General features: G+C 53.7%; 1 protein-coding gene across 9 annotated transcripts in view; it reads right to left on the bottom strand.

Moving 5' to 3' along the window:
• Positions 1-27633, bottom strand: part of Ccdc91 (coiled-coil domain containing 91) — a 118011-nt gene that overhangs the window by 78276 nt on the left and 12102 nt on the right. For 3 of the 9 annotated variants that reach the window (XM_060384522.1, XM_060384520.1, XM_060384524.1), the window contains exons 2-3: positions 11177-11250; positions 9326-9404 (exon numbers count right to left, since the gene is read on the bottom strand). In XM_060384522.1, coding sequence (XP_060240505.1) covers positions 9326-9404; positions 11177-11206 — 109 coding nt within the window. In that variant the 5' untranslated portion in view covers positions 11207-11250. Of the gene's footprint in view, positions 1-7588; positions 7717-9325; positions 9405-11176; positions 11258-25462; positions 25498-27633 lie in introns of those variants that run through there. The other 6 variants (XM_060384523.1, XM_021646014.2, XM_060384525.1 and 3 more) reach the window with 4 other exon arrangements.

Here is a 27633-nt window from a genome sequence, read left to right as displayed (position 1 = left end):
ACAAGGCCGCCTGACAACATCCTCTCAGGCAGACATGGAGCAGGCGGAGCAGACATGGCAGGCTCAGTCACTGAGATGTAACTATGGGAGGAGGGTAAGACACAGATAAACTCTTCCGAAGAGCAAGGATGAAGGGCTTAAGCGGCTTCGACGTCAGTTAGGAGCCCGGGGCTGACCTTCCTGGGCCCAGATTCAACTCCCAGGACCCAGGATGTGGCTCACAGCCCCCTCCAGCTTCAGAGCACGCCCTCTGTGGGCAGGGGGAGGCACTTGCACACATGTGTACATGCACACCCAAACAGAAAGGAAAAACTAAATGAGGCCTTTAAAAGGCCAAAGGCTTGAATACTTAAAAACAAGGTTGTGTACAAATCAGACTAAAGTGAGTGGGCGGTGATGTCAGATACAAGAAAAATGTCATAATGGCCAGTAACGGGTGATTACAAAATATACAAAAACTGCCAAGGTAGAAAAAGATGCAAATGTATCACAAATAAAACCTAATAGTCTTAATATGTAAAGGACTTAAAACTGGGCAAAACCTTTGGAAGGTTTTGGAAATTATCGATGAAGCAAAGGAGTGGGGCAAACATCGACGCCCTGAGAGTCACTCAGCAGCAGAGACTGGAGCAGGAGGAGGAAACAGGATGATGGGCAGGCCGGGGCGAAGTCCTGGGAACACAGGCGTGATGTGTGAGGCTCTTCTCTCGGCATTGGCCTCAGGAACTTCCGAACCTCACCAACAGCTCACACACTCAGTATAAAAATATGATCGATTAGTAGGAAATAGGGGTTCTGTACCCTAAACCTGAGGGCAGAGAGCAAAGAGTGAACTAACAGCCTGCAAACGAGCGCCCCAGTCCCCCGTGTGCTACCGGAGCCTCGGGCAGCACTAGGCTCACAGAGGATTGCTGCTTAGTGACCTCACACACACCCGCTTCCTCTAGAGGAGCTGCTTACTGACCCCCCCCCCCCCCGGACACACACACATCTGCTCAGAAAAGACACAACCCATAAAGGGCCGGGCCCTCTCGCACCACACAGACACATCGACAGGCTGACTGGACGGGAGAATTTCTCAAGTGAGACTCCCTTTTGCAAAGTGTGTCAAGGTGGCCCAGAGTCAGGTAGACAACAGCCTCATTACACTGCGAGGAGGAGGCACCATCACGTTACTGCCATTGTGGTCCTCACAAAGTCACATGGATACTGACAGACACGATGAGGAAAGGAAAGAGAAAAAGGAACAACAGAAACCAGACAGTGAGGCCGAGTGGGCAAAGGCCCGGCCAGAAGGGTGAACTCCTTGCTCTTCTCTTACAGCTTCTCTCTGTTCCGGAGGCTGGCAGAAAGCTACCCTGGAGAACAGCTGAGGAAACTGCACAGCAGACGAGCAGGGCTGCAGACACGCACCGTGCAATGGGGAGGGCAGCCTGGAGCCCAGAGGGGCCTGCCTGAGAAAATACTCTACACCACCAGAAAGACAAGCTGGAAAATTCTCAGCCAATCTGAGACTGTGAGCAGGACAGACAGGGTCCTGAGAAGGCACCCGTGTGTGTGGGAGAGAGAGGTGATGCCTGCCTGTGTGCTGTCCATGCAGGAGTGGGGCATACCAGCAAGTAAGAGCAGGGCCGTGACAAGTTCACAGAGACACCTCACCGCATCTGGGCTGACACACAGCCAGAATCAGAACCACCAAGAACGGCTCCACAGGCCAGCTGAGGCTCGGGGCTGCGGTGCTTGTCCCGGGAGTATGGGCACTCACTTGCATAGGCCCTGGGTTCAATCCCTGTATGGGGGTGGGGATTCGAGTTAAGTGACAGAAGAAAGGAGCCAATGGGAGCAAGTGTTTGAGGAACAGAGGAGAAGGAAAAGGCGAGACGGGGCCCTGCAGTCTTCCATCTCCACCCTGAGCCTGGACACGGCCACAGCTCTGCGTGAGGCTTGCTGACAAGCAAGGAGAGGAACCGGCACAGACGCCCAGGCTACCCTCCCCAGCCTTCAGCAACCCCAGGCTCTCCAAGCAGGCCATAAAGCCTGCTCATAGAACCAGGCTGTGTGTGGACAGGAGGCCTCGGACTCGAAGCCTGTCACATGCCCAGGAGCCAGTGTACTTGCACAACTATTACAGTCTGCAGGAAAGACACAAGCCACCCAAAATGCGACAGGACACACTGATACAGCAGTGCTCGAACAACTGCCGGCTGGCGTTACCAAAGGCCGGCACTGCGGTCCTCGGGACACATGCGGACAGGAAAGCCCCAGGCTGGATCACAGTGGAGAGGAGCATTGGCTCAGCCGCGAGGAAGCGCACTTCGGTGCTGGCTGTTCCTTGAGAGCCTCAATTAGCTGTAATGCCCAGCGCGCAAGGCCTCGCACAGAAATGTTAATTTTACTTACCATAAGACCAGCTGCCACCACCAGTGAGTTCAGGCCAACCATGGCCTCAGACGGCCAAAGCGAAACTGGAGGGGACCCCACAAGTGAGTGCCCAGGAAATCTCAGGTAATTATACAGTCAAAATTCTAAAACAAAAGCTGCAGTCTCTCACATGGACCTTTAAAATGCAAATTTACACTTGAACTGCAATCTGCATGGAAAAGCTTTGTGACACTGGTGTCAAGCTATGAAAGTCTTAACTGTCACCTTTACAGGCAAAGCGACGAACAGCTTTTCTCAGCAAACACGGCCAGTGAAGGGTCTGTATTTGGACTGTGAAAATGTGCCCTTGTATGAAAGCTAAGCGTAAGCTGTCCCACGACTGAGAAAGTCTGACTGCAGCTTGTCATCAAGCTGCACAAGGTCAAGGTCACACTGGGCTCTCAGCCGCGCTCCTCGGTTCCCAGTGACCCTGGCCGGGTACAGTGCTGTTAAAGGAGGGAACTTGGCAGAGAAAGCAATTCACACCACAGAGTCCTCCCTACAGAAGACAGCTGTGTTCTCACCACAGAGTCTTCCTCCCTACAGAAGACAGAGCTATGTTCTCACGATGGCATCCTCCTCCCTACAGAAGACAGCTGTGTTCTCACCACAGAGTCCTCCTCCCTACAGAAGACAGCTGTGTTCACACCACAGAGTCCTCCCTACAGAAGACACAGCTGTATTCACCATGTAGCCATGACATGGGAGTATCTGTTTATTTTGCACTATTGTAAGATTTTACAGAAAATAAGCACAGCTCTGATTTACACCCAGTGAAATTAACGACATTAAGATGAAGAAAAGAATTCTGGACGTGTCATCAGTGCACCCCCAAAGCAAACGCTCTGTCACACCTGAAGCCCGAGGGCTTAACTCTTGCAGCAGCTCCCGTCAACGAGAAGCCCGCGCACTCCGTGCTCAAGTTTGGGAGCCTGTTAGAAGGAGAGCCTATGCCAGGGGCTGCTGGGGTCCTAGCGTGCCACAAGCTGCACTGTCAGTCACACCCACGTGGCACGTCCTCCAAACTGACAGAATCACTTTAAAACACTTGTGCGTGCGTGTGTGTGTGCGCGCGCGCGCGTGTGTGAGATATGCTGTGTGTGACATTGGTGTGAACATGACACGTGTGTGTGTGATGCATGTGCTCACTAGGGCAGTGTGCCACACTGCCAGATAACGTTTCACTATTGCTCAGGTACAAAACGACTAAAGCGTCACAACATCTGCAGACAACACATCTGCTTAAGTGAGCGTGGGGAAGTGGTCACTGTTTCTGCACAGGCCAAACACAACTCTGTACACACTTCTGCTCAGCTTTCTCAGGGTATCAGGCAGCCTGTGTTGTTTATCCTAAAATACTTGGCATGGCCCAACTACCCAAAACAATCCGTCTGAAGTCACAGACAATAAAACTAGCCTTCGCTATGTTCACCCAAACAGAACAAAACCTCAAATCCTTTCCATGTGAATCTAAGGACGGGACTACAGAGTTAGGGGCTCAGCTGGCTCCTCACACACATGAGGCAGGCATCCAGCACCAGGATACACGCCCAGCCTCTCCCCATGCTGTTCTGATTTTGAGACAGGGTCTCACTAAGGTGCCCAGGCTGGCCTTGAACTCAGCAAAGCTACCCTTCACCGCCTGAAGCCCAGCCCCGGGACCCTTCACCTCAGCCACGCTTTAATAAGCAAAAACTAAGTATTTATTACTGCAAGGCAAGAGAATCAAGTAAATTAGCACAGAAGTCAGGAGTGAGATCAAAAGGCTTCTACCAGGCCCAATAGCAATACTTCAATCAAGTGAGATTCTGTAGCTGCACAGCTCCTATGATTTATTCAGAAGAACACAGTAATTATAGAGACAAGCTCTAATACACTGCAGAGGGTACTAAAACATTGGAGGAATATCATAAAAATAGGTCAAGTTACAATCACCAAAATCACAGCTAAACAGATGATTTAAACTTCAGTAGTCTGGAATCCAAAAAATGAAAGGAAAAAAAAAAACTTTAAAATTCCACAAGCGGCAAACACACTGATGGCCAAGTCCCCGCCCACGGGGTCCTCACTGGAGACCGGAGTGGGTGTGAGGAAAAGTGATCCCGGTCATAGGAAACAGCAGAGGCTGGCTTAGCTCGGGCAGGGACGAAGGTTGAGGAGGGCCAGCCGGCTGCCACATCTGCCGCTGTATGGTGGATGCATGGTGGGATGTGGCGTTGTTGCGGCGGATAGGGTGTGGGGCACACTAACCACAAGAGACAGGGCATTCAGGACAGAGGGCTGGCCTGAGGAGATGGGGGGGGGGGAGTCCAGGATCCCAGAACCTCGAGAAAGAAGGCCAGCTCCCCAGTGGAGGGCCAGAAACACAGAGGAGACAAAGAGGAACCTGAAACCCCACTTTGTAGACCAAGTAAGAGTTGATTTAAACCCACATTAGAAAGGATGACACGTATGAAGGGCAACAGTGGGGAGCTGAGACCTGTGTGTGTCATGGTCCTCCAGAGAAGCAGAACTTAGCATAACGTATAGGTGTTATATATTCCATATGTACATAGTGGGTTGTCAGAATGACCTACTGGCTGAGTCCAGCTAGTCCAACAATGGCTGCCTGTGAACAGGAAGTCTTCAGAATCCAGAAGTCGTTCAGCCTACAAGCCTGGGTATCTCAGTAGACGCTGGAATCCTGCAGAAGTGTGCTCTAATGCCAGTGAAGGAATGGGCATGTCAGCAAGGCACGGGAACCAGGAACAGCAACGTTAGACCAAGTGTGAAAACAACCATATACGACGGGACCAGCCTCTCTTAGGCATTACAGGTTTCCATGACAGCACTTGTGTTTTCAGTGTGCCTCTGTCTGGAACAAATGTAAGGTGCCACTGGCGCTGCATCACATCACGTGGTCCAGGTTCCGGGAAGCTTTGCGGATCACAGAGCTGTAACCAGAAGGAAGTGAGACACGAAGCTCCCCTGCGGTCTGGGGGCCTCGGGGACGGGGAGCTCACGGCTGGCGCCTCCACCTCCCCTTCCACACGACTCCCATATGCACGGTCAAAAGCAGAAAGGGAACAGCCTTCTGTCTCTAAAAGTGCGCCGCCCACTGTGGAAATGGCCACCTACCACCGCTCACCGCCTGTTCCCTCAGGCTATGCCATCAGCCTGGACACCAACGCTCGGGACAGGAGCTCTGCGGCTGCAAAAACACATCTGCGGAAAGGCACCGCCATCGCAGGTGACAGCTTCCTGCCGGCCAGTGAAGACGAGTGTGCCACTCAGGGATCTGTGTCTGATAGTCAAGAGTCTGTGGCAAAGGAGCGATGGATGGCGAACACACAAACACCAAAATAATTCCACCAATTCCGAATCTCTGGGGCTGCGGCAAACAGAGGCACAATACAAAATGCAGCCAGACAGGAGTGCGGCGACCCGGCCGAGGGGTTGTGCGAGTCCTTGGCTCTCGAGAACCCGGAGGGCAGAGAAAACAGCTAGTGCAGGAGGACAGCGTGCCGCAGCCGCAGGTCACAGCAGCCGCAGGTCACAGCAGCCGCCACACCTGGTCTGCTCATGTACACAAGCTTTCATACACACTGCGTGCATGTGTTTACATGCATGGCTCTGTCAGCAGACAAGCGTAACCTCAGGAGAATGAAAGGAAGGTGCTCATTTACAGACGTTAACAAAGACAATTAAACAAACTTAAACAAGATTTCTTGCTAAAAAAGTTTTAAGTTACTTTTCTAAAAATTACACTCCTATGAGCAGCCGTCCTGAATGCTGGTACAAAAGCTACCAAAAAAATCCCCGAAGTATTTTCCTTCAGGAAAAGTGGTAGGAAAATAAATAAATAATAAATGAATATAAAGAACAGATACAACCACCCTTGCCCCAGTGGTGAACTAAACTGTGATCTACATGTTTTTGTTACAGCAGAGCCATCGGGGACGAGAGAAGATCAGCAGCGCCACTGCTCCCGAGCCCCGAGGCCACACCTGAACCAGCACACTGACAAGCACCATGTGCACGCAGGAGGCAGACGTGCCACACACCTGTGGGGGTCAGAGGACAGCCTGCACACGCTGGTTCTGCACTTCTAGCAGGGGTCCCAGCGACTGAGCTCCCGTGTCAGGGCAGGGCTTCATCCCTGAGCCAGGCCCCAGCCCTGTGAGTGCTCTCAGTATTTGCACGCTATGTACCCAACCCGAAAGTCATCAGAACACTCACCTCAGACACACAAACCGGCCCCTTAGCAAGCACTCAAAGTTCCCAAACCTAACGTATTTTGAGCAGCTTAGTGTTCTGCTCATCTACCTCAGCACTGCAACTACTTAATTACCCCATGGGACTAAAAGTGACCACAATGAGGTGACTGCAGGTGACTCACGCTCCAGCCATCAAGAAGCCCAGAGCCCTGGGTCAGGACACGCTACCTGAGGGGCTGTAATTCCAAAGGCTTGGAACCCATTGCCTGCAATAAAAAGACTAATGCAGGCGTGCAAAGACAAGTAATGAGCAAAACTATAGTTAAAATCCCAATTAACAACCATCCTGCAGTGACTCCATCCAAAAGAGCCAAAGGTGGAAGGCTCCCGAGCCGCAATTCCAAATGAGTAAAGGCAGCGGGTGCTATGACTGAAAAGGAGGAAACCGGGACAAACGACCGAGTGTGAGTCAAAGTGGAGGGCACCACCCTTGGTGAAACAAGCCGACACAGGAGTGTGGACACCGCACCCCAAGCCTCGCATTCAGAAACAGCTCAGCAGGGCTTAGCGGAGATGACAGGGAGGGAAGTCACTGGGGTTCAACAGGGTGACATCTCTGCCATCCGGGACCGGCATGCCTATAACGGGCACCCCAGGGAGCAAAGACAGAAACTCTCCCACCGCTACAAGGATGAATTAGGGCAACTAAGCACCAGCGGACTAAGTACCAGTGGACTAAGCAGACGAAGCACTGGCAGACTAAGCTCCAGCAGACAAAGTACCGGCAGACTAAGCACCAGCACACTAAGCACCGGCATGTGGTGCAAGAACAGTCTGGCAGACTCTCAATGCAGAACACAACAGCAAACTCAGCCTCTTTTCCTTCTCTTTATTCTGCCATGTTACTTATGACAGCAGCTTCCCCTCAACTGCCCCAGCGCCTCCCTACTTCTCCTCCCTCCCAGACTCACCCCCTCCATCCTTCAAAACCAGCAGGCCTTCCAGGGACACCAGCAACAGAGCAGGCATACGGCACCAAGGCTAGACAAGGCCACAGCAGGAGGAAGAGACACAGGAAGAGGACACAGCAGGAGGAAGAGGACACAGGAAGAGGACACAGCAGGAGGAAGAGACACAAGAAGAGGACACAGCAGGAGGAAGAGGACACAGGAAGAGGACACAGCAGGAGGAAGAGGACACAGCAGGGGGAAGAGGACACAGGAAGAGGAAGAGACACAGGAAGAGGACACAGCAGGAAGAAGAGACACAGGAAGAGGACACAGCAGGGGGAAGAGGACACAGCAGGAAGAAGAGACACAGGAAGAGGACACAGGAAGAGGAAGAGGACACAGCAGGAAGAAGAGGACACAGGGAGAGGACACAGGAAGAGGACACAGCAGGAGGAAGAGGACACAGCAGGAGGAAGAGGACACAGCAGGAAGAAGAGACACAGGAAGAGGACACAGGAAGAGGAAGAGGACACAGCAGGAAGAAGAGGACACAGGGAGAGGACACAGGAAGAGGACACAGCAGGAGGAAGAGGACACAGCAGGAGGAAGAGGACACAGCAGGGGGAAGAGGACACAGGAAGAAGACACAGCAGGAGGAAGAGGATACAGCAGGGGGAAGAGGACACAGGAAGAGGACACAGCAGGAAGAAGAGACACAGGAAGAGGAAGAGGACACAGGAAGAGGACAGACACATCAGGAAGAAGAGACACAGGAAGAGGACACAGCAGGGGGAAGAGGACACAGGAAGAGGAAGAGGACACAGCAGGAGGAAGAGGACACAGGAAGAGGAAGAGGACACAGGAAGAGGACACAGCAGGGGGAAGAGGACATAGGAAGGGGACAAGGCAGCACTATGGAAATGGCTGGACACCGACCCACACGCCCACACACCCAGGCACACACGACCTCCCACCATCGACACAGCTTCAGGGAAACCCATGTCTCACACCCAGGACTGACAGGGCCTCACTGCCACCTTCAAGCCCTGACTGTGAACACCAAACTAAGCCCAGCAGCCCTGAGCACGGATGTGCATGCTTCTTTGGACGCCTGTAGAGCATGCCCAGGCGTGGGGAGCTGGGAGCATGGCAGGCGCGCTCCCACTGTCAGGAAGAACCTCCAGGCTGGCTTCAGCGTGTGCACAGTAGCCTGTTCCCAGCAGCTGTGGGTGAGCTCCTCTTTCCCGCCTGCACCCCAGCCCCCGCCACCATCGCTTCCTACGGGACAGGCATTAGGGTGGCAAGCTGAGGTCTCAGAGTGGTTTCATGTGCACTTCAGGGTCGAGGGGGATCCAACACTTTACTGGACGCTGTTATCTAATCTGTACTATGTCCAAATGATTGACTGCAAAGAAATGTCCACATTTAAACAGTAACGATGTGCTCAATTGTTTGAGGGTGTAAAATGGAGTACACCATGTGCACCCCCCAAGAAGCTCCTTGACACCTCTGTAAACCAAGACCAATGCGACGCATGTGACACTGTCTGCTCTACGTGAGCGTCACCCTGTGTGCGCCCGTTCACAGCCAGCCTCGAGCCGGCACAGACTGCATGGTAATTCACACTTGGAAAAAAACAGTTTGGATTCACAGTGAACTCTAGGACACTATGTTTTTCAGATCAGGGGGAAAAAAGCAAATTAGAAAAAAAAAAAAAAAAAAGGCAAAAAACGTTCAAACCAAGAGAGGAGGGCGTACCTGCAGGAAAGGTGGCCCAGGGCACAGCAGGAGACACCGCGTGGCTTCCGCCTTGCTCACCATCAAAGGTCTCTGCGGCCTGGAAGACAAGGCAAGACTGACTGAGAGACCTGAAGAGCCAGAATTCACAGCCGCTGCCACCCCCCCCACACACACACACACCGCTCGGTGACACGCCACACACACCACATTCCCTCCCAACACCGCACTGCCGCCAGTGCCCGGCTCCCCCTGCCCCTCTCCTCCTGCCCCTCACTCCTGCCCCTCATTCCTGCCCCTCTCCTCCTGCCCCTCTCCTCCTGCCCCTCATTCCTGCCCCTCTCCTCCTGCCCCTCACTCCTGCCCCTCTCCTCCTGCCCCTCTCCTCCTGCCTGCTCACCCTGCCCCTCTCCTCCTGCCCCTCTCACCCCTGCCCCTCACCCTGCCCCTCTCACCTTGCCCCTCTCCTCCTGCCCCTCACTCCTGCCCCTCTCCTCTTGCCCACTCACCCCTGCCCCTCTCACCCCTGCCCCTCTCCTCCTGCCCCTCTCCTCCTGCCTGCTCACCCCTGCCCAGCCCAGTCTAGGTAGACAGCCCCTCCCTGATCCAAAGGCCCCCCACCAGTCAAGAGTTATCCATCACACTCTCACTTGTGAACTGCCCCTGCCGCAGTGTCTCCATCTGTGTAAGAGCTTGTATAAAGGAAGGCCCCTGCTGCCCTGGACCACCCACCACAGATTCCTGGCACTGATGTCAGAGATGGCAGAGGTTTGACCCCACCCCACAGTGGTCAAAGGGCACAGCAGCAGAGGCTCCAGAGAGCTGCCCCGAGACAGGACAACACACTGCCCTCCCACACCTGACAGACACTGGAAAGGAGCCCCTGGAACACACAGAAACACAGCAGCCCCGCCGGTCTGCTGCTGAGCGGAAGACACATGCACCAGCGTGAGAGCGCACGAGGCTGCGGCTCACACGGGGAGGCCTGCACTGCCCCCGGAACAGCAGCGGCGCCAGGGCGGCCACGCGGCAGCAGGAGGCCCTCCCGGGCTCGAGGCCAGCGCAGTTTTCCACCGAAGATGTGTGAGATTCACCACACGACCATTACACAAAAAATGTGAGACACTCAAACGAGCCTTAAAAACCATTCTGGGATGAAACATGGAATGCGCTTAGGTCTACACGGGCTGCACGTGGAGAACACGCGTCTACAGTGCTGGGCTGCACATGGAGGACACGTGTGTCTATACTGCCTGCACATAGAGAACACGTGTGTCTATAGTGCTGGGCTGCACGTGGAGGACACATCCACACGGCTGCTGCCCACCTACAGTGTCGACAGAGACGCGCTCCTCCCGGAAGCCCGCCCACCTCCCGAGAGGTGAACCCACTTTGGACAGAGCGGACGGCCCAGTGAGCGCAGCAGCTCGGCCTGGCCCGGCCTGGGCTCTTACCAAGGACTCGGCAGGACCTCACAGCCCGCCACCAGCTGTCCCCGATGTCCCTGCAGTGTGCCCGGAAGCGCGGGGACAGCTGAGAGGCCCTGGGGCGCTCGTGGGCTCTGGAGGGGTGTGTGCAGCCCCCACGGCTGGCCACGCCCGCCTCCCACCAGCGAGCGCTCGGGGAGCACGGGGCACTGCCGCCACGCCGAGCCCGCCCCCCCACACACGCCGAGCCCGCCCCCCCCACGCCCGGCCCGCCCCCCCACGCCCGGCCCGCCCCCCCACGCCCGGCCCGCTCCCAGCACCACCTCGGGGCTGCGGGGTGGTGGCCTCAGGAGACGCAGCCCAGGGCGCGGCTCGCGGACCCCTAGGCCAGCAGGCCGCTGGCACGCGCAGCGCCCGTCGCGCTAACCCGCTCAGAGCGGCCTACCTCGAAGCCGCCGAAGTCGTCGTCCTCCATCCCGCCGGCGGACCGGAACTCGGGCACTGTGGTGAGGCCAGCTCCTGGGACCTAGAGAACACAGGGCACCCGCCGTGAGTGTGCGCCAGCCGGAGACTGAGACACACGCTGGACTCGTGAACTGAGCCCCCGAGGGGACAGTGCCATGCTCAGGCCCGGGAAGAGGGTCCCCGCGAGCCACGTGTCTGGCTGGCCGGGGACAGGTGCCGAGGCTGGGGGACCCCCCCACCCCACCCCGCATGGCGGCTCCGGCTCAGGCCCGGCCCGGGGAGCCTCAGCCTGGAGCTCCCGACAGGTGCTGGCCTAACCCGCTCTGCGATTCCTGGCGGCTGGGCGCAGGGAGCCGCGGCCAGGAGAGGCCAGCAGCGGCCGCCCAGGCCCCGCACCGAGGGGGGAGGGCACCGGAGGGGGGACGGCGCAGCCCAAGCAGCGGGCAGCCCGTGGGTGCCAGAGGCCCTGGGCGGCTGGTTGGCACACAGCACCCCCCCTCCAGCCAGCAAAGTCCCTGACAGCAGAGACCCCACCAAGGCCAGGCCGTTTCCGGGGCCAGGCGATCCTCAGAAAGCTGGAAGGAGTCGGGAATGGACGAGTGGAAACAGGACACCTTGTGAGCAGCGCGCTGGTTTCCACGCTACCCACGGCAGAGCACCCCTGCCCAGCCCAGAGCGGGAGAGCATCCCCCAGCCTCAGGGCAGCCTCAGGGCTGCCCTCGCTGCCCGGGTCACACCTGAGCAGCTGTCAGCAGAACACAGAGTGGCGGTGCTGGCCAGGCACGAGGACAAATGGCAGGAGGCCATGAGCACCACATGGACAGACAGAGTAGGAGCCTGTGAGCACCACGTGGACAGACACAGACACAGCAGGTGCCCATGAGGACCACGTGGACAGACACAGACACAGCAGCAGGAGGCCGTGAGAACCACATGGACAGACACAGCAGGGGCCCATGAGGACCACGTGGACAGACACAGACACAGCAGCAGGAGGCTGTGAGGACCACGTGGACAGACAGACACAGACACAGCAGGGGCCCATGAGGACCATGTGGACAGACACAGCAGGGGCCCATGAGTACCACGTGGACAGACACAGACACAGCAGGTGCCCATGAGGACCACGTGGACAGACACAGCAGGGGCCCATGAGTACCACGTGGACAGACACAGCAGCAGGAGGCTGTGAGGACCACGTGGACAGACACAGACACAGCAGCAACAGGCCGTGAGCACCACGTGGACAGACACAGACACAGCAGCAGGAGGCTGTGAGCACCACGTGGACAGACACGAACACAGCAGACTCCTGCCACAGCGTCTCCTCAGGCTGGAGCAGGGCTCGCACCTGGCTGGAAACCGCTCCCTTCTTTCTTTAAAAGAGATTGCCTCAGAATGGAGTAATCTATTTCTTAGATTTTTGGTTAAAAAAACTAACGTTCTTAGCCAATCCTCTGCTGCTTGCTTTGTGGAAAGATTCAGTTTCTATAGTTATGGGAAAATTCAGACTTTTAATTTCTTCAGAAGGCTTTGTAAGTAAAATTTTTCTAGAAAACCTATTTTTAAAAAGTTGGCCTACAGTTACTAACAATGTTAGCACTTTTAACTCTGATTTCTCAGCTGTTCTAGTCTTTCCATTTTATATGGATTAAGTAATGCATCATTTACATCATCTACATTCTATGGCCTCTGCTTTGTTTTGCTTTTTATCTAATCACAAAAGTGAGCTGTAATCTGCCACAGCCTCAGCAGGGCCAACAGCTCCTAGGCGAGGGTCTACCCAGTGAGGGAAGGACAGACTCCAGCGTGTTCACGGTGGACAAACAACCGGGGTGACTGGAGTGCGGAGTGACACTCCCACTTAGTGTTCAGAAACCAGTCACCTGGCGGAGAAAGGGTATGTCCACTCATGAGCCAACTATGTCAAGCTTTGAAAGATCGTGCCAGGCAGGGCTGGCAGCATGGCTCCGCATCACAAACATTGGCTGCTCTTCCAGAGACAGGGCTCAGGTCCTAGCACCCCCACGCCGGCTCACCCTGCCCAGTTCCCAGTGGTGGAACACCCTCTTCTGCCCTCCACAGGCACTGCACGAACTTGGTACATAAACATGCACACAGGCAAAGGTGCTACACACAAACAGTGAAAAGTAAAGAAAACACATAGTAATTGACATAATTATAAGACCAACACAAAAATCCAAAATGTCCAGAATTAAAGCAATGAGGCACACCCAGAGAGCAGTTACTGCATGAAGGAGGACTCATGTTTACATTCGATGTGTGTGCTGTGATGTGTGTGTGCGTGTGTCACAGCACAAGCGTGGAGGTCACAGAAGCCTTACAGGAGCTGGTTCTCCCCCTTCCACTGTGTGGGTTCCAGCGATCAAACCCTGCAGCAAATGCCTTTCCTAAGCCTTCTTGGCAGCCCCCACAATTCTTCATGTAACCATTTGAAAAGACAACGGAATGACAGCGTGCATAAGGGTTAACAAGAGGCAGAAGAAAACTAAGAGGAAAGTGAAAAATGCCACTGATTCCAAAACCACAGTGTAAGAGAAATCATTTATGGAACCATCTGCAAAGCTTACACAACAGGAGAAAACCTGGAGCATATTCAGGTGAAGGGATGCACACACATGTTGCATACAAGAGATTAGCGTGCACAAATGCACACACACACACACAGTATTTAAAAGGAGAAACGAAGAAAAGCATCCACTCCTGAGCTCCTAGACACTGCCAGAAAATCAACCATGTAATTAAAATTCCAAAAAGAAAATGGGGTAAAACAATCCCTGAAAATACGATGCCCAAACTGTCTCAAGATTAATTAATAACAAACTACAATTGCATGGAAAGCCAGAAAACACAACAGAGTAAACACTGCATGTGTAATGAGCCTAATCTGACACAAACAAAACACACAGTGAACCCAACCAGCACAGCGTGTGGAAGTGAGATGTGGAAGCTGGATCGCCCCAAACAGCATTTGAGGCGCTCTCTTGCCCTTTTCCAGAAATGTTCTCCGTATTCAATCCTCATGCATCTCTGTGCATTTCAGGAGTAAAATTTTCAGTCATCAAATGACTGAGTAAATGATACAGCTGAACTGTCCTGGAACTGCCTGGTTTGTGCCGACACCTGGACTTATGAGGCACACCATTAGGCTAGCCAGCCACGAAAAACGGAACCCAGATACTAACCTTACACACACCTGAGGCATGACTACAAAGCTGTCTTACCACACTCTCCCCTAAAAATAGACGGATGACAGATAGATGATAGAATATGGAATGTAGATAGATAATAGAAGATAGAGACGTAGATCGATAGACAGATGAAGCCAGAGTACGGCATTGTAGACCCAATTACAACAGTTTTCTAAATTTCACTTTCAAATGCTGCCAACACTGTCCAATTTTACTGTGTGGAAATGACGTGCACAGAGGACAGCAACACAATCTGACATTCTCCCAGCCCAACGGCCAGCTGGTCCACACGGGGGCTGAGTGAGTGAAGGAGGTCGGGAACCTCTAAGTGCCAATGCGAGTCTCTGAGTGGCCGTGCGCATGCGTGTGGTAACTCTCTCAACTGAGTCTGCGCACGTCCCTGGCCTAGACAGAGGGCGTCCGTGTCACCTGAGCTCCACCTCACTCTGCTCAAAGCCATGTTGGTTGGATTTTGTCGAAAGCCTGGGTCTCCTGAAGCTCAACTGAGAAACGCCCGCGTGATCCAGCCTCTCCGCAGGGCTGCCTGGCACTTTCTCGTCAGCGCTGGGCATGGTCACCGAGCTCGTGCTGGCGACGCTGCCCCCGGTGGACAGCCCCGGGAGCAAGCCAGGAGCCAGCACTCCTCTAGGCCTCGGTTCCTGACCATCAATACTGAATTTTACACAGCCATCCAGAGCCTCTGCATCTCATGTAGTTTATATATTGATTTATATATATTAATACATATAGTTTCATACATTACATAAAACTAAACATAAAGGCCTTCGCATGGATCTCCCTCTACCTTCAGGTAGAAAACACACAAAGTGGGAACGAATGCAATGGTGAGGAAAAAAACTATTTCTATGAATCATATAATAGAATAAAAATACATAAGAAATTTAATGAGTCATTTCCAATAACAATGTTTTACAAGTCACTGGAAATAACCATTCTCTGCCCAGAGAAGAATCTTTCCGTTATAGCGGAATTCACATCTGAAAGCAATTCCTCCTGGCAGTGTCATGGAAGCAGTTGCCAGTGCCAACGACAAGAGAGCATTTTCATCAGTTGTGTTTAAAATATAACCACCGCCACTGTTACATTCTATTGATAGTGATTAGTGAACTATCTGGATCAAAGTCCTGTGATTTATGTATTTCTAGCATCTAACTACGCATGACACTGGCTCCATCAGCATCGACAGATGAAAAGCCAGCGTCCGCTGAAGACGCAGCTCAGCGCACAGTGGTTGCTGGGCAGGCTGCCACACGTGGTACCGTGCGTTACCCTCAGAACCAGGGAGCAAAAAGGGAAGGAAGGAAGAGGGAAGAAGGGGGAGAGAGTAATTCCAACCTGGACTCTATATCACCTAAAAGATTTGGGTCCAAACCCCAAAAAATAGAATAGAAATGTTTTATACATACTATTTCCATGACCACCTACTCTACCCGAATCTACATAAACTGAAGCACAGGCCTGCACGTCACACAGGCCTGTCCCCGCTCCGTGAATGCCTCAGAACTAGGAAGTCCCATCTGTTTACAGACGGGTGGCAGGGACGATGCCCCAGCGTGTAAGCCCACTGGAGGGCACACGTCAGAATCTGGAAACCGTCAGGTTTGTACTGTGAATGCCTTCCCCCAAGCTTTAAAAAGGAAGATGGCGGGGAGAGCTGAGCCCCACACCCTGGGGTGAGCCCTGTGGCTCACGGTCCCCCAGCTCATGACGACACTGAGGACGGCGAACTGGCTTAAAGGCTCTGTCTGACAGTGCCCTGCACGGACCTCACCGCAGCCAGCGGAAACCTGATCTAGGACGAAAGGTAAAGGAAGGAGGTTTCCTCCTCCCCAACCTGAAAGGCAAGCTCTGAGCAACAGTTTGATCATTAGATCAAATTCACTTTACAACCAAATAAGTGAAACAATGACCTTATTTCCACACGGACCAGCAGTGCAAATATTGGTGAATGGCCACACCCAGCAAAGAACTGCGGCATGAGGTCCCAAGGCCGCAGCACTCACTCTGGACATGCATGTCACCCCCGAGGGACGTGCTACCACTTCTATCCACCGTTCAGAAGGTTTTCACCACAGGAGTGCTCACAAACGCCAAAAGCATTACGTCAGCACATTCAGCCACCAAAAGAGCACAGTGTGCAAATACACGTATCCCACTGTCACAAAGACCAAACTAATCACAGCACACAGAGCCCGGAAGGCAGCGGTGGGGGAGAGAAGTGGCCAACACTGCCCACACAGGCAGAGAAAGAGCGTCCTCAGACATGGCGACGTCTTCCACAAGGCGAGTGTGTCAGACTCCACAAGGTATGTCCACCAGTCTAGCCCCACGATCACACACGGAAACACGCTAACACGTGAAACTAGGAAGTTCGTGCGGGAGCGCAGAAGTGAACTGCTGATGTTCACACACTGGGGGAGAACAGCAGAACCACACCAGAGCGGCTGACTGCGGCGCCAGAGCCTGGCCACGGCTTCCAGCTTGAGCCCTGGTTCACACACATCTGCTCGGCTCCTCTCCCAGCCTGTCACTGTGACGCCACACCTCTCCCCGAGTGCAAGGCAGTCCTAACCCGCAGAGATGCTCAGGCCCCTGCAGTCCAGAGAACCTCCTCCGGGTTCATACTTCCAGAATGGCTATTAAAAAACTGGAAGTATTTTCAACAAAGTCCTTTATCCAGAGAATCACACCGCTCTGACGTGTAAACTGCACCTGTGATCCGAAGCTCTGGAATCAGGACACTTTGTCTGGCATGGAACCCCCCAAACTTCTCGCAGTGAGCAGGAAGGAGCTGTTCAAGTGTACAGGGTGCGTGTGTGGGGTTGGTTCCCTGCCACCTAGGGCAGAGAGACCAGATGAAGTGCACGGGTCTGTCCACAGCGAGAGCCTCACTGGCCTCAGAGGCTGCAGCCTGTGGGGACACAGCTGACAGTACCTGAAAGGGTGTTCACTGCCTTCCAGGGTCACCTCGGTGTCAACCTCGGCTGGGGAGCACCACAGTGCACACAGCAAACCCAACATGACACCCCAGGAAAGAGCCAAAATGGCGAGAAAACCATCAAGAGAATCCGAAGAGCAAATTCACAACAGGGCTGCAATTCCCAGGCCCACCGCAAGCCCTGTGCCCTGTCACCCGCACAGCAACGCAAAGGCCAGCTTCTGAAGCAAATGCTGGGACACAAGTGCTCAGCTGAATCTCCAGCTAAGAGTTCCTGCTTCACAGTGCAGCCGATATGTTGGAACTAATGGCGCTAATGCAGCGGGTGCTAACTCAGCGGGCACTAAGACAGTGGGCACTAATGCAGTGGACACCAATGCAGCGGGCATAATGCAGCCCGCTAGTGCAGCTGGCACTAAGGCAGCGGGCGCTAAGGCAGCAGGCACTAATGCAGCGGGCACCACTGATCCCTACTGGCAGCTGCATACAAAGGCTACATGCACAATCACAGGACGGTTCTGAAGCAGTGGTCTGCCTGTCCCTGGCCTGGTCTTAAGCGCTGCTGTCAGGTGTCTCATCAGACTGATCAAGCTGCAGGCTGCAACAAGGCAGTTCCCACGGCCCACACAAAGGAGCACTGGACGCCTGGTGCAGGGAGAACCTACTGAGCAGGGGAAGGGCTGACAAGACACGGAGCAGCCGAGGCCAGTGCCGAACCCTTGCTTGCCATTTCCACAGCTCGAGAACCTTTACCAATTACCTTAAGAAAGAGGCTGAACGAAACAAATGCCACCAAAGTTTCTTTTTCAGAAGCCGACGGCTGACCTCAAATGGGACGGAGTTCTCAGCTCACTCTTGTCTGTGCTACACAAGTGTATCTGGGTGCTTTCACGGTGGCACCGTATCACCCATCCATACTTCTAAGCCTCGTTTGCACAGAGACAGGACAACGAGCACTGGCCATGGGGTCCCCGCTTGGGCTCGGATCCCATAAATCAGCATCATCACAGCTGTCACCTAACCCGCACACAGCTCAGTTTCCTCGCACTTGGGGGCCTTGAGTCTGATTATGCTCAAGTTTCTGGCTAACTCCAATTAGAAAGAATGCACAATTTGAACTGGAAGATTCATGGAGACTATTTAAAGCTGGGATTCTGGGCAGGCCAAGTCCCCACAGCTCTTCCAAGATTATGATGACACACAAGGCTTTTTCCTACAGAACCCAGTTGCACAAAAACTTTCGCTGTGGCCAGAAATGTAAATAGCATGATGTTAGAACTTCTAAAATAACTGAAGAATTTAATTCAATTTCTCTTTAAGCCCAGATTCATTATTAAAATGCTGCCGTGTACCTACAAACGCCGACCCTGGCTGCTGGACAGAGGAGTGGAAAACGACAGGATGAACCACTCTGCAATTCAATTAAAGAGGAGATTTCTAACCACGAAGCCCAATGGAGGAAGAAGACGATGGAAAAGAACAGTGAAAAGCTGGGACTCAAGTCACAACCAGAAATGGAAACTTCTGCAGTGTGAGAAGAGGGGCTGTGCGCCAGGCCGGCCTACAGGTCCAGAGAACTAAACCTCATATCTTGCTGAATTTCTCTTAGTGGTTGTTGATTCACGCAAAGTGCATCGAAATAATTCCCACAAGCAGGCTGTTGACAGTGAGCAGGGGGAATGTGTGATGGACAGACTTTGGCAGAGCAGAGGAAAAGCCTCTGGGAGGACACCGGAGAAAACAGCAGCTTTAGCAACCATCTTCTGACCTAGAGTTGGTTCTTCTCAAAATTATTAATAATGAAAAATACTTACACAGGATATGCAGGATTGCCAGGAAAAAACAATACACTCCTTTGAAAAAAGTTTTTAAAACAAGCCACCCACAGAAAGCACGTGGGCACAAAAACCTGTAGCCGGGCTACTGCTCGCACTAGCAGACTACGTGTTCAGACACCCAACAGATGGGTCCCAAGAAGAGACGTGCATGCCCAGCGAAGGCCTGCCTCTCAAGAGGGGCAGCTCCTGCAGTGGGAACTCAGTGAGGCCTGCTCCCACAACCTCGACTTCAGTGAGATGATGGGCAGAAAACGCGACCCTGGACACACTGACATCCACTAGGCTCACAGAATGCGTCACGGATGTAGAACTGACCGGACTCAACAAGCAGGGCGCCTCTCCTGAAATCTGCACACACACTCACACAATGTGCATTGTAGAGTGTGTAAAGAAAAGGGGGAGAGTGAGAGAGAAATGGAATGCATGTGACACGGAAGCAGAAAGTAGGGCTATTTGGGGAATGAAGGAGACTAGCAAAAGTGAGGAAGAGGGGAAGAGGGAAGTGAGGGAGGGTTCAGATAACGTGTGTGTGTGTGTGTGTGTGTGTGTGTGTGTGTGTGTGTGTGATTAGTTCTAACTGTCAACCTGACACACCCAGAGTCATCAGAAGAATGATCTATAGCTGGCTGGCCTTTGCTCGTGTCTGCATGGGACTGTCCAGACTGTTCACTGATGAGGAAGGTCTGGCCCCTGTGGGCAACACCATTCCCTAGGCAAGGTGTCCTGGACAGGGTGAGGGGGGACGCTGCTAAAGGCAAGTCAGGACCCCTTGTTCACTCACTGCTCCTGGCTGTGGCATGACAGGCTGACTGAGCTCATGACACAGACGTTCTCGAAATGCTGCACCATGACTGAGCTGAAGGACAGATGAACCCTTTCTCCCCCAAAGCTGTCCTGTTGGAATGTTTTATCACAGCAACAGAAATTATGCTAGTACAATATGAATGTGTACATGTGCGCACACATAAAAATGCCACCATTAAATCCGTTGCTTTGCATCTCTGTACACTAACTTTGAAATTACTTTAAAAGCAGCCAAGATTTTAAGAGCTTAAAAAATTTAAAGGAAGTTAAAGATTTGGCTCAAAAGAATCCTCCATAGTATGTCTTCATTGCAAGGCTGACGCTATGTTAAGTTTCAACTGCAGGGCTGACCCCGAAACGCCAACACCACTACTGACACAGGTGACAGCAGCGTAAAAGAAATTGTAAAGAAAACATCCTTAGGCGCATTTGAGCAGAGGAAGGAAGAAACGTAGAGAAACGGGCGCTCCGGGAAACGGGGCAGGGCCAGCTGCTGGACGGGGCAGCAGCAGAGGCCAAGACGCCACCAAGAGGGGACAGCCGGGAGGAGAGGCGGGGCGGGCCAAGACTCCGGAGCACAGGGCCTGTCACACTGGCGGTTACACAACAGCCCCTTCTCAGGCAGAATGGCACAGGCTCAGACACGGCAACAGAAAGTGCCAAGCCTGGCAGGTGGGCCCTCCCCTCCAGGAGTGCAGACCCACCAAATGCAACCACTGGGCAAGTCACACACGTCTGTGCACACGCCTCCGCACGCTCCCCCTTCCTGACACTCGTCTGGGGCTGCGGAAGGCGCTGCTTTTCTGACACAGGCAGGGCGCAGCTGTCGCAGCCTGTGGGACCTGGAGGAACCTGTGAGTCCCCGGGACAGGGGTGGAGGGACAGCGCTACGGCCGAGGAGCTCGTGCCCTCCCATCACGGGTGGACGCTGGCCCACCCGCATGAGCAAGAGCACACCTGGGAAAAGGCAGGGCGAGACTCTCATCAGCTGAGCACGGAACGACAAGAGCACACACCCGCACAACAGCCGTGGCCACGTGAAGGGAGCCAACTGTCCGTGCCCCGCGGCTGCGACCCTGGGCAGCTCAGCGCAGACGCCGGAGAGCTCGCCAGGGCGAGGCTGGCAGGTGGGCTCTCTGTAATGATGGGCTGAGGGAAGACATTTGCGTTTTATAATCGCACACTCATGTGTAACAAGACTGCACTTTGCTCCAGGGCCCCGGCTAACTCCACGGTCACCTGCCCTGGGGTCACATTCAAAGTGAAGGCGACACAGTACCAGAGAGCACTCAACAGGCATGCACGACAGAGACAGTCCCTTGTGTAAAAGAACCAGAAAACTCACCAAAACACCTGAAATGTGCACAGAAAGAAAAGCAGCAAGTGTTTACAACAGAACACACTTTTTCTGGAGGAAAAGAGATAGATGAGGAAGCGGGGTGCCTGTGGGGTTCACAGCGCAGCTTAAGCTGTCCCAAGCTGTCAGGCTGGAGGCTGGGGCCGGGGCGCCACCCCCCCCCTGGCACAGGCACTGCAGGCAGAGCTGTTCTGAAGCCGGGTTATTCCCGGGAGTGGCCGAGCCCCTAAGACAGAGGGAGCAGCCCAGGGCTCTGAGGGGACAGTAAGGCCCACAGATGGGGTCAGGCTGTACCTTACTCCTCACTGATACTTTCCTCTTTCACAGACGCTCTGATTGCACAGTCCAGCCGCTCGGTGGGGGCTGGTAGAGCCTTCTCGGTGCCAGGTGGCAGTTGTGGCTGCCCTAGAGCAGCTGTCTCAACCTTCCTAGTGCGTCGAATTTTATTACTCTCTCTCACATTGTGGGGCCCCATCTGTGAAATTATCTTGTTGCTACTCCATAACTGTACGTTTGCTGCTGCTGTGAACTGGAATGTGAGTATCTGTGTGACAGTCTTCGGCCGCCCCTGCCAAAGGGCCATTAGACCCCAGGTTGAGAACTGCTACCCGGGAGCAAAAGGAAGGGGGATCCTCAAGTCCCACAGGAAAGACGGAGGCCAGGCCTGTGGGGGCTGTAGATGACAACCAGGCACTCCTGACGACCAGGCAACTCAGGCCTGCCATCTCCCACAGACCTGAAGAGCTCTGTTAGTCATGCAACAGCTTCAGCCATTCCTTGGCTGTCGTAAGCACAGCTGCTGAGAGAGAGGCCCACTCAGCCGTCCACACATGAAGGGTTTTTTTCCCCAGCTGTGAGAATCATAACCACAACTGTCATGGCCACAACTTCAACCCAAAAAACAAGGAACCACAGCGAGGGCACTAGTTTTCATCTATTTTTTCCTTTGGGTTTCCTTATGCCTCTCCCTCCTCCCACCAGCCCCCCAACCACTAAGCAGAAGAGAAAGGTTAGAAGGGAGAGGGGAGGTAGGGCTTTTGACTTAGTTCCTTCTGGATAGGGTCAACGAATTCTTTGGGAAAATACCAATGTCAGTAATCAGGATGTCCAGCAGCCCAGCAAATGCAGTGCAGGAACAAGCAACCTTCTTCCTCCTCCATTCCTCTCCTCCAAGCATTCTCCGAAGTGTCCCTCTCTCTTGGAGTGCCCTCTCCCTAGTCCCGGGTATTTATACCCTCTCAGAGTCCTCAGAGTTAACCTATCTCAATTGGCAAAGACCACACCCCTCAATTATCAGCTGTGGACAAACTAAGGCAGTCCCATATCCTACACTTACATGGCTCACCAGAGTCCCACAGCAATGGTACACCACACACACACACACACACACACACACACACACACTGAAGCCAGAACAAAGCCTTCCTGTGTGCAAGCCGCTCTCCAGACATTTGTCACAGTGACTAAAAGCCCCTTGGGGGTCAGGGGAGGGGAGAGGCAGTGTAGGGCTCTTGAAGGAAGTTCCTTCAATCAAATGAATAAAAATAGGAAGAATTGTCTGCAACAAGATCTGCATTGAACACACAGACATATCTCCAGGAAGAAGAAAAATGAAACCAAGAAACGTGGACCTCATAAATGGAAGAGGCAGAACTAGGAAGGCCAGCATGGTGAACTGGCAGACATGAACATCCAAATGGAAGCAGCAACGAAGCAGAACTAGGAAGGCCAGCATGGTGAACTGGCAGACATGAACATCCAAATGGAAGCAGCAACGAAGCAGAACTAGGAAGGCCAGCATGGTGAACTGGCAGACATGAACATCCAAATGGAAGCAGCAACGAAGCAGAAGTAGGAAGGCCAGCATGGTGAACTGGCAGACATGAACGAACATCCTAAATGTAACAGACTCTGTAGGGAGATGCACTGCTGACTCACAGGACATACAGCTTCGAGGCTGCAGGGATGCACACCAAGGCCACAAAAGGATGACATGACAGTATGTTAGAGAGAGATTTTACTATACATTGAAAATAAGCACAAGGTTAAACATATATTGTAGACACGTGCTTCATTTCAGTAATTACAAGCAAAGATATGTCACTTAGTCCAAAGTAGATAAAATGAAATTATTAAGGAAAAAAACTCAAACCCACTCTAAGTCAGGACAAGGAGAAAAAGACACAGAATGGGAAAGAGAAAAACACATAGTAAACTGATAGTTAAATTCAGCCAGGGTGCTACCTTCTCAGAGTACCCACAGTACCAACAGCGGGGTCTGACACGGCCTGGCAGAGTAGAAAGGCAGCACGTCAACCAGGAAAAGGGATGAAACTAGCAGCTGAAAAGACAGCCCCATGCAAGCACACCTCAAAAGAGAGCCGAGGCGGCACATAACTACTGGATTAATTAGACCTAGGCCAATGACCAATATGGAACAGACGCTAATCAGAAAGACAGATCGCCAGCCATCATATTGCATGTGCACGGCATGCCCCAAAAGACTGAGTGGCAGAACAGACAGCCGGCCAAGGCAGCAAGGACACCCAGGGGCAAATACTTCTCTTGATTGTCAAGTAAATAGAAGGGAGAAAATAAATGTACAAAAAACCAACAATATTATCTATACCCCAATATAACCAACATTCCTTGAGAGGGCTCCACCCAGCAAGGTCAGATTAGGCCTTCAGGTACATACAGGGATCAAAGCCAGATGATATTCAGAGCCACGCAAGTCTCAATTTGGTTTAAAAAGCTGACGTCATACAAAAAGCCCTCACTACCCACAGCCAAGATACATTAAAAGTCAATAAAGGTGGAATTTGGCAAGTTCTCAAGTAACTTAAGAGTACATAGCATAACACACTTCTGAGCAACTCGTGGTAAATGTAAGAAATCAGAAGATTCTGCAGTGAACAAAGTGAAATGGCGCACAGGCTGGGGTGGCAAGTGGCAGGCTTTGTGATATACTAAATATGACGCCGTGTGCTTTATTAACCGAGAATAAAGGATTCACTGAATGAGCTAAGCTATCCTCAGAAAGTGTGCAAGCACAGATCCAGAAATCAGGGTCTCCAGACAAGGAAATGGGGCAGGGGAGGGAGGGAGGTAGAGAGAGAGAAAGGGAAGGAGGGAGGGAGAGAAGGTGAGAGGGAGGAAGAGAGGAATGGAGGAAGATGGAGGGAGGGAGGGAGGAAGAGAGAGGGAGGAAGAGAGGGAGGGACGAAGGGAGAGAAGGAAGGAGGGAGAGAGAGACGAAGAGAAAAATGGAGCGAGAAGAAGGGAGAGAGAGAGAGAAACAGAGACTGACTGCAGAGACAGAGACTGGCTGCAGAGACAGAGACAGACTGACTGCAGAGACAGAGACTGGGTGCATAGACAGAGACTGGGTGCAAAGCCTGGCTCCCATGATCACAGGTCTGAGAAGTGCCAGGATCTGCAGACAGTAGAGACCCAGGAGAGAGGGCAGCACAGGGCTGAGCAGGCAGGACGACCAGAGGAGCCCACCGGCAAGGCGCCCGCACCCGACACAGCACCGATGTCCATGTGGACTTCCCGAGAGCTGGATGAGGGGTTCAACCACCATGTTATCCAAAACCACCCTCAGACACACACAAAACGCTGTGTGTCAGGATGCTCCAGGGCCCACAACTTCACATCAACACTGAGCAGGAAGGCACAGCGCTTGCTTACCCACTGCCCCCCAGCGCAGTCCCCGAGGCCACCTTCAGCTTCCCACACAACACAACACAGCCACCCTGCACAGAACCCGAAGCACACACACTCCTTTCCAGAAAGAGAAGGTAAGTCCCAGACCTCCAAACCATGAAGTAAAGTGAAAGCATTTCATGTTACAGTACACGTGTGCAGACTGTGGAGAAGGTGCAGGTGTGGCTGCAGCCTTGCCGGTGTGTGGCCAGGACTCACAGCCTGCACTGACACCCGAGCGCACAGTCCCCAAGCTCAGCCGTGACCACCTACCCACCAGGACCTCCAGGTGCAGGGCCTTTCCTGCACACCTTAACCCTGAGCGAGCATGCAGGAGGAAGCGCTACCCTCAGGGGCTGCCCTCACATGCTCTCCTTGGCGTACTTACTCAGAGACGCGAGGGGCCACCAGGAGCAAGCCTCAGCTTCCGGTGGGCCTGCGCTTACCAGCAGGGAGAACACGGTGACGGGAAACGGAAGTCCTGGTGGGTCACTAAAATAACAGCTCCACTTACTTCTACCTTTGACCCGGATCCTGTGACCTCACCAGGGGGCAGTCCATGTGCAAAATGCTGCCAGTCAGCAGAAGCACACTCCCGGGGACGCTCCCGGCCCCGCTAGCACTGACTGGGGCTGTCACTGAGTCCTCAAGAGACCCTGCTGCTGTTCTGCCTCCTGACTGAACAGCATGGGAAATGGCAGTGAACTTCATATGCCGAGGGCCACTGGCACACTGCCACACTCCACACTGCACACTCCACACTGCCGCACTGCAGCACTGCCACACTGCAGCACTCCACACTGCAGCACTCCACACTGCAGCACTCCACACTGCCACACTGCAGCACTCCACACTGCAGCACTCCACACTGCACACTCCACACTGCCGCACTGCAGCACTGCCACACTGCACACTGCCACACTGCAGCACTCCACACTGCAGCACTCCACACTGCACACTGCACACTGCCACACTGCACACTGCACACTGCAGCACTCCACACTCCACACTCCACACTGCACACTGCACACTCCACACTGCCGCACTGCAGCACTCCACACTGCACACTCCACACTGCACACTGCACACTGCCACACTGCAGCACTCCACACTCCACACTCCACACTCCACACTGCACACTCCACACTGCACACTGCAGCACTCCACACTCCACACTGCAGCACTCCACACTGCACACTCCACACTGCACACTGCACACTGCAGCACTCCACACTGCAGCACTCCACACTGCAGCACTCCACACTCCACACTGCAGCACTCCACACTGCACACTCCACACTGCACACTGCACACTGCAGCACTCCACACTGCAGCACTCCACACTGCAGCACTCCACACTGCAGCACTCCACACTGCGCACTCCACACTGCACACTCCACACTGCACACTGCAGCACTCCACACTGCACACTCCACACTGCAGTACTCCACACTGCGCACTCCACACTGCGCACTCCACACTGCAGTACTCCACACTGCACACTCCACACTGCGCACTCCACACTGCACACTGCAGCACTCCACACTGCAGCACTCCACACTGCGCACTCCACACTCCACACTGCAGCACTCCACACTGCGCACTCCACACTCCACACTCCACACTGCACACTGCAGCACTCCACACTGCAGCACTCCACACTGCAGTACTCCACACTGCGCACTCCACACTGCACACTGCAGCACTCCACACTGCACACTCCACACTGCACACTCCACACTGCACACTCCACACTGCACACTGCAGCACTCCACACTGCACACTGCACACTCCACACTCCACACTGCAGCACTCCACACTCCACACTGCACACTCCACACTCCACACTGCAGCACTCCACACTCCACACTCCACACTGCAGCACTCCACACTCCACACTGCACACTCCACACTGCAGCACTCCACACTCCACACTGCAGCACTCCACACTGCACACTCCACACTCCACACTCCACACTCCACACTCCACACTGCGCACTCCACACTGCGCACTCCACACTGCAGCACTCCACACTCCACACTGCCACACTGCGCACTGCAGCACTCCACACTCCACACTCCACACTCCACACTGCAGCACTCCACACTGCACACTCCACACTGCACACTGCAGCACTCCACACTCCACACTCCACACTGCGCACTGCAGCACTCCACACTCCACACTCCACACTCCACACTGCAGCACTCCACACTGCACACTCCACACTGCGCACTGCAGCACTCCACACTCCACACTCCACACTCCACACTGCAGCACTCCACACTGCACACTCCACACTGCACACTGCAGCACTCCACACTCCAGCACTCTACACTGCAGCACTCCACACTGCAGCACTCCACACTGCAGCACTCCACACTGCAGCACTCCACACTCCAGCACTCCACACTCCACACTGCACACTGCAGCACTCCACACTGCAGCACTCCACACTGCAGCACTCCACACTGCAGCACTCCACACTGCAGCACTCCACACTGCAGCACTCCACACTGCAGCACTCCACACTCCACACTGCAGCACTCCACACTGCA

The sequence above is a fragment of the Meriones unguiculatus genome, chromosome 5, assembly GCF_030254825.1.
Source record: "Meriones unguiculatus strain TT.TT164.6M chromosome 5, Bangor_MerUng_6.1, whole genome shotgun sequence".
Taxonomy (NCBI): domain Eukaryota; kingdom Metazoa; phylum Chordata; class Mammalia; order Rodentia; family Muridae; genus Meriones; species Meriones unguiculatus.
The sequence above is the reverse complement of the archived record's forward strand: the minus strand, read 5'-3'. Positions and strand labels throughout refer to the sequence as shown.